General features: G+C 45.3%; 1 protein-coding gene and 1 pseudogene across 1 annotated transcript; both read right to left on the reverse strand.

Annotated features, from left to right (window-relative positions):
* Positions 1–397: 397 nt before the first annotated feature.
* LOC136471469 (uncharacterized) lies at positions 398–8,117 on the reverse strand. Its single transcript, XM_066469200.1, has 8 exons — positions 7,027–8,117; positions 6,266–6,388; positions 6,102–6,168; positions 4,764–4,867; positions 4,379–4,481; positions 3,965–4,263; positions 1,095–1,400; positions 398–1,003 (listed from the first exon to the last, which is right to left on the reverse strand). The coding sequence occupies exons 1-8, from the start codon at positions 8,059–8,061 to the stop codon at positions 647–649; spliced, it is 2,394 nt and encodes a 797-aa protein (XP_066325297.1). The 5' UTR covers positions 8,062–8,117; the 3' UTR covers positions 398–646.
* On the reverse strand, positions 1,995–3,556 carry LOC136475387 (uncharacterized; annotated as a pseudogene).
* Positions 8,118–11,025: the final 2,908 nt, after the last annotated feature.

Genomic DNA, 11,025 nt, shown 5'->3' on the forward strand with positions numbered 1-11,025 from the left:
CGACCTATCATTATACTCACCAAAGTACAAATGGCCCTATAGAACTTTCGGCGGGTTTAGGCTGTACAATTTCTGTAATGTGCTTATATGGCATCTCTAAATTCACAACAAAAAATATGCAAATGCCATATTTTTGAGCATTTACATGCCACGTGTATGTATTTAATAAATGCCGAATCACCTCAAAGAAAGAATGTACCAGTGCGAACAAAAAATTTTGGGAAGGTCACAAGTCTAGATAGCTTTGATTATATACAGCTAGGGAAAAACGATAGCAGAAAAAAAAATCAAAACCAAAAACTCACAGTTGATGCTTACCAGTTAGCAGTTACCACACTACAGGATCCAGAACATGTAAACTAGCAGTGTGATGTCGGAATGGTACAAATCCCCCGCGGACAAAACTTGTTCTGCATTGAAAAATGTGGGGAAAAAACTAAGATTTCTGTGAGCCCTTTGTTGCTGGACTACCAACCTGCCCCGTACAAGTTTGGACAGTATAGTATCTTACATGTTACAGCTTTCTGATTATACAACGGAACACATCAATAGCTAGATCACATACTGCACATGCATACTGAAGCAGCACATTTGAATTTGAACAAAACCAAATAGGTGATTCCAATAAGCACATTTGGAAGTGCTCTCAAGTCCTCTTCCTCCTCTTCTTACTCCGCCTCCTGTCACTCTCATCAGAGCTTGATTCTGACTCAGACTCAGAACTAGACCCTGCGCTAGAGCTTTCCGAACCAGATTCAGATCCACTTGATTCTGACTCCGATGATTCCGGCTTCTGCTGCTGCATTATTAGGCGCGGCATGTTCTTCAAGTACTCCCTCAGGCTTTCCGTTATACCACCAAGACCAATGGACGTGAAGAAATTGATCGAGAACCTTGTATTCTTCGGATGATCCTTTGGAAAGATAGACTCGAAGGAACCTTGCATGTTAGGATCATTCAGCCTCTCATTGAGTAGGCGTATGCCCAGGTGCTCCGATAATTCCTGCATCAGGAAAAAGGCATATCAGTATTCTAATACAATACAAATAATGATAAATAGCTATGGCTTGAAAGCAGAATCTTTGCAAACATACTTGGAATAGAATTTTTATAAAAATTCGAGAAGATGATGTCGTGTCTTCCTCTGTCAACCTGATGTAAGCCAAAACATGCCAAGGGAGCGCATCAGTCCCCAACAAATGTGCAAAGAACTTGGCAACATTCCTCAACTTGTTTGTTTCAAGACGATGAATCATCGAATATTGTTGCACAAAGCATTTTTCAAAGTTTTCTTGGTACACTTTATTGATCATGCAAAATCGCTGTCCTAGCAGCCCATAATAACGAAGGTATGTTCTCTCCTGACTGCAACACTCAAGAAGCATAATGCACAGCTCCATCTGCCACAAAACAAACAATTTTCGTCAGGGAACAATACTTGCAGATTTCTCCTAAAAAAAGTAAAGATTGCAGATTCCGCATCAAGCCATTGCAGATTTCTCCTCAAACAAGTAAAGATTGCAGATTTTGCATCAAGTCAACAACAAAAGAAAAAGCAATTAAAAGCCCCACATTCGACACCCCCATATGAAAAGACACTAAACCCAACAAAAGATTCATTACATTTATAACTATAAGTAAGTTACTTAACCTTAAGCATTATTTGTTTCTGTGCATATTATCTGTTTCAAGCTTAGTGACAATAACAAAAAGGATTAAGTCCACTTTTAGCCCCTCAACTATTGGGTTCGTCTAATTTTGACCCTCAACTACAAAACCGTCTAATGCTAGTACCCCAACTGTCAAAACCGTTCACTTTTAGCACCTGGGCGCGGGTGAGGCTGTTTTGTCCAACGTAGAGCGGTTTTGTCCATCTGTGACATGTGGGGCCCATGCGTGACAACCCCTCCCTCTCCATCCTCACGGCCACTCCCCCGATGCCTCCTCTCTCCGAGCGCAGCGGGGCGGGCGCTGCTCCCTCCGGCGCAGCGGCGCTGGCCTCCACTCCTCTCGCGGGCGCGGGCGGTGGTGAGATGCCACAGCGGCGGGGATGACCCAAGCAGAGGTCCAGCAGCTTCTTCCTGGCCTCCACCACCTCGTCGAACAGGTCATCGATGAGCGCCAGCACGTCCTCGCACGCGGCCTGGAGCGCGCCCGCGCGCAGTTCCACCTCCACCGCGGCTGCCGCCACGTCGCCGCCGCGCTAGACGGCATCCTTGGCCTCCTCCACCGCCGCCGCGCGTGCCGGAACCCGTGCATCATCACCCCGGCGCTGCCGCCGGGCCGCGAGCACGGGAGCGGCCACGGACCTGCGGCATCATCACCCCGGCACCGCCGCTGGGCGTGAGCGCGGGAGCGGCCACAGACCTGCCGGCCACCGCCGCGGCGCGCTGCTGCGCACGGGCCAGCGCCGACACGAACGGCGTGCAAAAGTAGGTGGCGCAGTCCCCGGCGCCCGCGTTCGGGGCGGGCCAGTAGTGGAGCACGCCCCACGAGAGGAGCGTGAGCAGGAAGGAGGTGAGCATCCGGGTGGCGCACAGCACGCCGCGGAAGCCGTTGAAGCCGCCCAGCTTGGCGTCGGTGGGGACGCCCTCGCTGAGGCGCAGCGCCAGCGCCTCCCGAGCCGTAGCGCGCGGCACGCGTCGCAGAGCCACGACGCCTCGTCCATGTACTCGTCCAGCCAGGTCGCGCCCCCCGGGAGGTGGAGCGACGCGACGAGGCGGGCCATGCCCGCGTGCGTGGCATGGAGCAGCACCAGCGCGGCCCGGAGCAGAGCCCGCGAGGGAGCCGCGCGAGGGAGCAGCGCCCGCCCCGCTGCGCGCGGAGAGAGGAGGCGTCGGGGGAGTGGCCGTGAGGATGGAGAGGGAGGGGTTAGTCGATGACGTGTGGGCCCCACGTGTTACTGAGATGGACAAAACCGCTCTACGTTGGACAAAACAGCCTCACCCGCGCCCAGGTGCTAAAAGTGAACGATTTTGACATTTGGGGTACTAGCATTAGACGGTTTTGTAGCTGAGGATCAAAATTAGACGAACCCAATAGTTGAGGGGCCAAAAGTGGACTTAATCTTAACGAAAACAATGGACGTTTGCTTTATTTAAATTTTTTCTTGAAGGCCACAGCTAGTTGAAATATTTTCATATTTTGTGACAGGTGGAACAACAAAAACCAGATCAAAACCAGAAAGATAATCTTAATGTAGGTTACGCACTGCACTGCTGCACACAATATTAGTATTTGTTACAATACGTCTGTTACTAGCAATGCATCAACTATCAATTAATGTCAAGTCATGAATACATTTCACATGTATCCTCAGAATTTTCAAAACTAGTTTTCTGCTCTTCTGGACAGATCAGTTACTACAATTAATCTAATCTCTTGAGGTTACAAAGTGCATAGCATGTAATGAAATGCTCAGAAGTAAAGACTGCAGACCAATTTATCAGAAAACGGTATCTTGTGAAATTACCAAAACTAGCTCGGCTAAACCAATGATAAAAAGGAGTCCATGAAGGTGAAGAGTTATCTTTCTAATTACCATTGAATCAGACATTGAGGCTGTAGGCGGTGACCAAACGAGTGGTCACTTTTCACAACATATCTAACCTCTATAAAATGGTGAGTATTGAAGTATTAGGTTTAATCTAAAGCAAGCTTTACTCAAACATAGCTATGGGAAAAATTTGTCAAGATAAATTAGTCCAAAAAAAAGATAATCAGCAAAACTTAAGGAGGAGTATGAAAGTTTAAATCAGTGTAAAAAAGAATAGTGGTACTAGAAGAAAATACAGAATGTAAGTTTCTAAACTGTGGCAGCTTACTATCAAAAAGGAAAAGGGAACCAAAGACAAACAAGCAAGCAAGAAACACCTCAACAAACAAACATAAATCAATATTAGATATCAAAATCAATATCAGAAATCAGAATCATATGAAATCAAGAAGGGCTTCTGATGCTTACCTCTTGACCGGGCTCAAGCTTAATTTTCATAAGCTTGTGCCCAGCTTCTTCAAAATCAACACTGGACATAATAGTCAAATATATTGTTCTTCTAAGATTCACAAGATTCGTCTCTGTTCTATCCCTTATCTCCATTTGTTCCTCATCCTCTTCATCGGATTCTTCCTCATCTTCATCATCATCAGAAGCAGCATCTGATCCTTCTTCATCTTCAGAAGACTCTGCTCCCAGGATGCTTCTCTTTAGATTCTCATATGCCTTCTCATCTTCAACAAAATTGGGGTTTGCCCAGAAAACATCTGCAATTAAAGAGAGGTCAGCATTACATTACACACAACTGGATCTCCACTCTCCAGTCAGAAAGTCCATATTATCAATGTAGCATAGAGGAATATCTATGCAGCAAAACCTTACTTAGATTGGTCTCAGGGTCTAGGTCATCTTCAAGGGATATCTCATGTGTAAACTGGTCCTCCTGCTCCACTAGATCCAGCTCTGGACGGATGGCTGGGAAACCCTACATAAATGGAACAAAAATCATGTCAGAACATTCAATTGAACATGCAACACAAAAAACACCAGGCTTCTCAACTTCGAGCCTTTTCTAAATCAGGAGCATGGTTTTTGAGGCGTCGCCTAGGCATTGAGGCATACCCCAGGTGCCACAGGATGACACAAGGTTTTAGTTACGCCATATCACCTAGGTGTCGCCTAGAAGGAGCCTAGGCGTACAGCCGTATCCCCAGCACAACAGGACACCACAGCACCTCAAAAACCATGACCACAAGTGTAACTTTACCTGGAATTTAGCCTTTCTGATTGCAAAAAGGCCTTCAATAAGAAACTGCACTCTCTTGTCTATTTCTCCTTCATGAAGAATGCCTCGAAATCTTTCAAAAATAGCTGCATGAATTGATCAACAGGTAAATACTTTGTGAATGGAACAAGAAATAGGAGAGAGAACAAAACTAACAGCGTGGGATCAATAAGGTCAAATTAAGGCTGAGTAAGTGTTTCAGCATTTATAAATAAATAATCACTAATCACATTTAATGCCAAACATAGCATTCACCCTCGAATAAAAAATAAATATTTTTGGACACAGTATTCAAAAGAGAACAGAAAACTAAACATCAATCCGTCTTATAATGAGTGACAAACATAAAGAAAAAATAACAAGCTTCAATTACAACCCAAACAAGTCCACTATATCATCTTTTGTATGTCTCATCCAGTTTTTAATGGAGAAATATATTAGCCAGAACATAAATAGTTGACTGTACACACACTAAAATAATATATGCATATAGTTAATGGAAAGATTATATGCATCGGCTCGAAGGAATACACCCTCCGGTCCAGTTTGCACATGCATATCAAGATTCAAACTTCACAATCTTGAACCAATAATTTGGCCAGTAATTTTAATACAAACTTGATATAGTTAGATAATAAATCAAATATACTGCCAATGATCATAAATTTATAACCATAAAAAAACAACAATAAATGAATGTCCAAATTGTAATTTGGGAGACCATGTCATGTCTGACTGTGCCTTATAAACTGGACCGGAGGGAGTATTACACAATCGAGATGTCTAGAACAATTCAGAAAATTTTTGACCGTTTACTTATGGTGGCTAACAGTAGTTTGTACCTTTAAAAGCAACCTTCATGTCACATAGCTAACGTATATACACAAGTTTCCATCTTACTTAATTAGGCAACTAGCACAGAGGATAATGTTGCCAGATTCAATTCAATTCATATAGCAGCATAAATTAAATAATTGTACTTACGCATCAAAACTTTTCTTCTCCAGAGCATCCAAAACTAAGGCTGAACATCTAGTCGTTCACCATTGGTCCACAATAATGCATCTTATACAAAGTTAAAACGAGGTTTCTACATTCTACCAAAACCCAGATAATCACATGATTGACCTAACCATCATCATGGTATCCAAGTATTTTAGAATTAACCACGAGACCATACTACATTAGAGACTCAAACAATTTGAAAATCCATAAATGAATGCCGATGGTATAAAATGTGTGTTGAGAAAACCATTCTGCATCACCAAAAGCTAACAAGTTTAGCAAGCCATACTCAGAGCACTGTTTGAAATAGCTCACCATGAAGCCCTTGAGGAGACAAGTCCTGCAGCATTGCCCCACACTCTTTGACAAACCCCACAGCAACCTATCATTGACATACACATATTCCAGAAATGAGTAAGTTGTTAATTGTTAACAAGATTAAAAAAAGTCAAAAAGTACATAAGGTCCAAGCTATGTACCTCAACACTATCATCAGTTGGATTTTCCAGGAGTACAGTAAGAAGCTCCAGCGCCACAAGCTCATGTGCCACCACCTGATTTACCAAGTGCGCAATGAATTTGGTTGCCGCAAGCAATTGAGGCTGCAAGTAAAGGAGAACTTTAGTAAGAAATATATGCAGAAACTAACAATAAAGTATGTAATTCTTCATACTCAAATATTAAGCATCCTAAATGTAAGCAACAATTCATCCTATGTACATAAACAGCAGACGCCAGTGCATATAGGACCCAGGTAGAAACAGCAACTTCCGTTAGTTCTTTTATTTGATTTGAAACCAGAATCCAAGTAGAAGGTATACCCTATGTAACTTTCCAAACCTGCATCGATCCAGTTCATGTGTTCTAATACAAATGGAAAGCAATGTAAAGTGTTGTGCAAAAATTTTCATGAGCCTAACTACAACACTTCGTAACAACAGAACAGCAGACCTATTGGTACAAATAGTTCTGCTTCGCTGCAGACTTAAGTAGCCAATTTTGTTTTCCAGACTAATATAAATGGCATAGCCCATTTTGTAAATGAGTTGAAACAATTGCAAAGATCTTGATCAGGATTAGGTAAGAAACCTTACATTAAGCTAAATTAGTTCTATGAAATCACCTTGGAATGCAACTAGACCCCAGCATTTGTAAATTCTAAATAAATGAGTCATTCTTAAACCAAAAGGTAAAAAAGTATTAATTCTTCTTGAGCTAAGGAAAATGAAGACAAGCTCACCTTGTCATTTCGCTTATATGCCCTCTTCAGCTGGAGCACAACACGAACAAGAAGCAACCGCCCAATCTCAGGGAACTTGGTATTCACAACCGCAACTAGCGCAGCTAATACATCAGTGAACCCAGGTGAGGCCATCTGTGACTTGATGCAAGACTGACAGAAGAGCCCCCGCCCACGAACAAGGTTCTCTGCAAAGAGCTCCGGCACTATATTCTTGATATTGGTCGCATTCACCTTATTCACCAGCCCATTGATGCTCTTCTTGAGAGCATCCCAGGTGAGGCGCTGATACTCAGGGCTCGACTTGTCCTCCACATCACGCATCATCTGCGCCATGCGGAAAGGCGGGATGTAGATCCCACCCGTGCGGCCAGGGATCATCTCCGGAAGCAGCGGTGGTGGTGGAGGCAGTGGCGGGGTCGGCTCCCTCTTCACAGGGCTTCTCCGGCGCTCGTCTCCGTCGTCCTCCCTTCGCCTACGGTCATCCCGCCGACTGGAGCCCTCGTCTCGGCGCCGGCGGCGGTGGCGACGGTCGTCGGGTGAGGACCCTGACTCCGAGCTAGGGCTCCGGCGGCGGTGGCGCCGGCTGTCCCTCTCCCTCTCCCGGTCTCGCTTGCCACGGCGGTCGTCCGGGTCGTCATCCGCATCCCTAGCCCGCCTGCGCCGACGGCCTTCCTCCTTCTCATCGTCGGAAACCCTATCGCGCATCCTCCGGCGTTCGACACCATCCTCCCCATCTGAAACCCTGTCGCGCCGGGGAGGGCGGTTGTCGCCGTCCTCATCCCTTCCGGGCTTGGCGTGGCCGTTCTCCTTCTCCTCTGAGAGCTTGGCGTCACGGCGGCGGCCGCGGCGGTCGGAATCGGGCGGTGAAGCCCTAGATCTGCGACGGCGGTCCGCGTCGACGCCGGGGGATGGCGAGCGGGGTGGGGACGGGGACGGGGACGCGCGGCGCTTGCGGCGGCGCGGGGAGATGTCATCGCGGTGGCTGTGGCGGCGGCGCGGCGGGGAGGCGGAGGCGGAGGCGGAGGCGGCCATTGCCGCGACCGAGGGTTTTACGCTTTGCGGGGTCGTCAGTCGTGTCTGCGAGATTGAAAAGTGTAACGCCCTAAAATTTGCTTACTTGAAAATAGAGCTAAATTAATTTAATTTCCTATTTTTATGCTCATGGAACATAGAAAAATAATAATTTTTATTAAATTAAAATTTATCATAGAGCTTAGCAACATTGATGGTGTATTCATGCCGGTGCATTTGATTTATTTGGTTGACTAATTTTGATTAAAATTCAAAATAGTTTGAATTGCCTTTGAAAATAAATTTGAAAATGACTTTGAAACAAAAAAAAGAAAAAGATAAAATAAAAGAATTTAAAAGAGCCCTTGTAAAAGTTTATTTTTGAAAAAGCTTACCAAAATTATCCATTTTAATTTGAATTGAAAAGTATATCTGAAATAATATTTGAATTTGGTTTTGGTTCAAGGTTCAAATAAATTCAAAACCTATTTGAAAAAGTATTAGTAAAAACAATTTGGAAAAAGGAAAAGAGCTCCCCTTCTGTGCCACAACCTGCTCTAGTCCGGCCTCACTCCTTCCCCCTTAGACCCTTCCCAAAGCCGGCCTGCTCTTCCCTCCTTCCCCTCACTCCCCGTGTGGGCCGAGCGAGCCCAAGTGCTCCCTCCTTGCTCTGTCTCGGTCGAGGCCCAAGCTAGCCTGCAGCCGCCGGTAGCGTGCCTATGCCCCTTGCTCCCTCTCTCTGTCACCCTGGACTCGCTTCCTCTCTCTCGATGTCGACGAAATCTAGTCGGCAGTCTACCGAGGAGTATACCCACGGTAGTAAATGAATCGGTGGAGGTGCGCGTGATACGAACCAGACGGTAACAGAGACACAAGACATAAGATTTATACAGGTTCAGTGCGTCAGCATGACGTAAAACCCTACATCATGTGCTCTGTTATTTTGTATTGATTGTGTATCAGATTCGATATATCGTCTAGGAGACCCATGTGTAACATCTCTAGTGTTACGAGCTCACTTAGCACCTAGGTTAGACCTAAGAGAAATCAGTCAATAATTTTTTGGGTTTTAAAACACACATGGAATGATGAGTGAGTCTTGGGTGGTTCACTTTGATGGATTAAACTAAATATTTGAGTTAATTCACTTAGTGTGTAAAAGTATTTAAAATGTCAGATAATGATTCTAGCAAGTAAATAGCGAATGGCTTATTCTGTTGGATTAAGCATGAAAATAGTTTTTATAAACAAAATAAAATATAACTTATATTTATAACTTAAATAAAATTTAAAGTGCAAGTTAGTAGTTGAGAATGTAATTTTTGTTTTGGTGAGTAAAGGTTGTTCAATAGTATATTTGATAGCTCATAAATAGAATCCAAAAATTTAAACTAGAATTTTCGTGAATCGGCAAGAAGTTGAGTAATAGTTAGGATACCATTTTTTATGAATTATATTAGCGAAATAATCAAATAGTGCTTAAATATTTTGTCTCTATGAATTAGTATAGAGTATGGATTATTGCATGATATATTTGTTAAGTTGAGATTAACAAGGTTTAGACCTTCTATAAAATAAGACAAAAGTGCTAATGACCGCTAGTTATAACCTAAACCTTAAAATTTCCAAGATGACGATAGACGATGACATGTTAGCATTTAAATTCTAGTTAAATTTCTTAAACACTAGCTTTATATTCTTGTACCGTTATTTACACCATGGTGAGTACTTTAGCGTGGAGTGGTTCATAGGATGGTCTGACGTAGCGGGGTTACCTCAAGAATTGCTCGAAACTCCTTAGAACAAACGAAGAACTATGTTTGGTGCTCTGTTCGTGAACCGGCGCGCTGTGCGACGAGCTCACCTTGGCACTCGCTTATCTTTTTCTCTAGTTACTCTTTGAGCATAACGAGTGTCTTGTTTGGAATCGGGTAGCAAGAACTATCGACAAATTCAAGTGGTCGTACTTTAGGCAAAGTAATTAGCAGTTTTCGCATTGCTTTAAATTTTGTGCTCGTCATCGTTCATCATTTGTCAGCCTGAGCCACAGCCACCACGCGCGCACGTTGTCGTTCCAGACCGTGGTCGTGCCTGTGGCCGGACCTGTTGGCCCGACCACACGTCGTGCTAGTGTTGGTCATCGTCGTGCTAGTCATGGTCGTCTTCGCGAGGCCGGGCTGAGCCGCAAGGCGCTGCGACGCGCCCGTCGTGTATGCGTTGTCGGCCTGATGGTGCCCAGGCTGAGCTGGTGCCGCTAGCCGATGTAGGATGGCCGACGTGGCACCTGTTTCGCTGCCTATATCACCTACCTCGCTCCTGCCCGCATCCTCTGTTGTCGCGTCGATCAGTGGCCCAGCCACAATGAGGACAGGACGTCTTCCTGCCCTGCTCTACCGCTAGTCGATACCGGCGACCTCGCTCGGGCCCCGCTGCTATGATTCAATGCATTGCGCCAAGTCCTTCCCTATTCGCCAGTCACGCCATGTGCTCGTGGCCGCTGTCAATCGGACCGCTCTGCCTTAACCCGCCCAGCTCAGAGTCTTTAAGTCATTTTCATCGTCGCTAGTCACCATGACCGTCCCTCCCTCTCCTCCAAATTCGTCGAGTACAAAGCATCTCCATCCAATTCCTTCTAGCCAGGGGTGCTTTAGGTTTCTAGCTTGCTCATGAACGAAATCATGGTGGAAATCGTCTACTAGAGAGAGCGCACGAAGCATCGCCGTCGCTGCTGGCCACCATGGGCGCTGCACTGAGCTCGGCCATTGTTTCCTCTCCTTCCTTGCTTCCTCTTCCTTATTCTTGATGTTTTGGTTCCTCACTGATGTCACGGCATTGCCCGTGAAGCCGTTTCACCGGTGGGCCTTCGTAGTAACGAGAGCGTCATCGTTGCCGCGGTGCACCGGCGCCACCACTGCAGCGCACGTGGCCAGCGCAGCTCTAGCCTTTCCCGCCTTGACCCATCCCTTGGCAAGGACTATGATAAGC

This window comes from Miscanthus floridulus, chromosome 8 (assembly GCF_019320115.1).
Source record: "Miscanthus floridulus cultivar M001 chromosome 8, ASM1932011v1, whole genome shotgun sequence".
In the NCBI taxonomy this organism is placed as follows: Eukaryota; Viridiplantae; Streptophyta; class Magnoliopsida; order Poales; family Poaceae; genus Miscanthus; species Miscanthus floridulus.

Coding starts and splice junctions, on each gene's coding strand:
- LOC136471469 (XM_066469200.1), bottom strand. CDS start 8,061: ATGGCCGCCTCCGCCTCCGCCTCCGCCTCCCCGCCGCGCCGCCGCCAC. Junction 4,868..6,101: donor GTCTCCTCAAGGGCTTCATG/GTGAGCTATTTC, acceptor CAATTCATGCAG/CTATTTTTGAAAGATTTCGA. Junction 4,482..4,763: donor TCAGAAAGGCTAAATTCCAG/GTAAAGTTACAC, acceptor CCATTTATGTAG/GGTTTCCCAGCCATCCGTCC.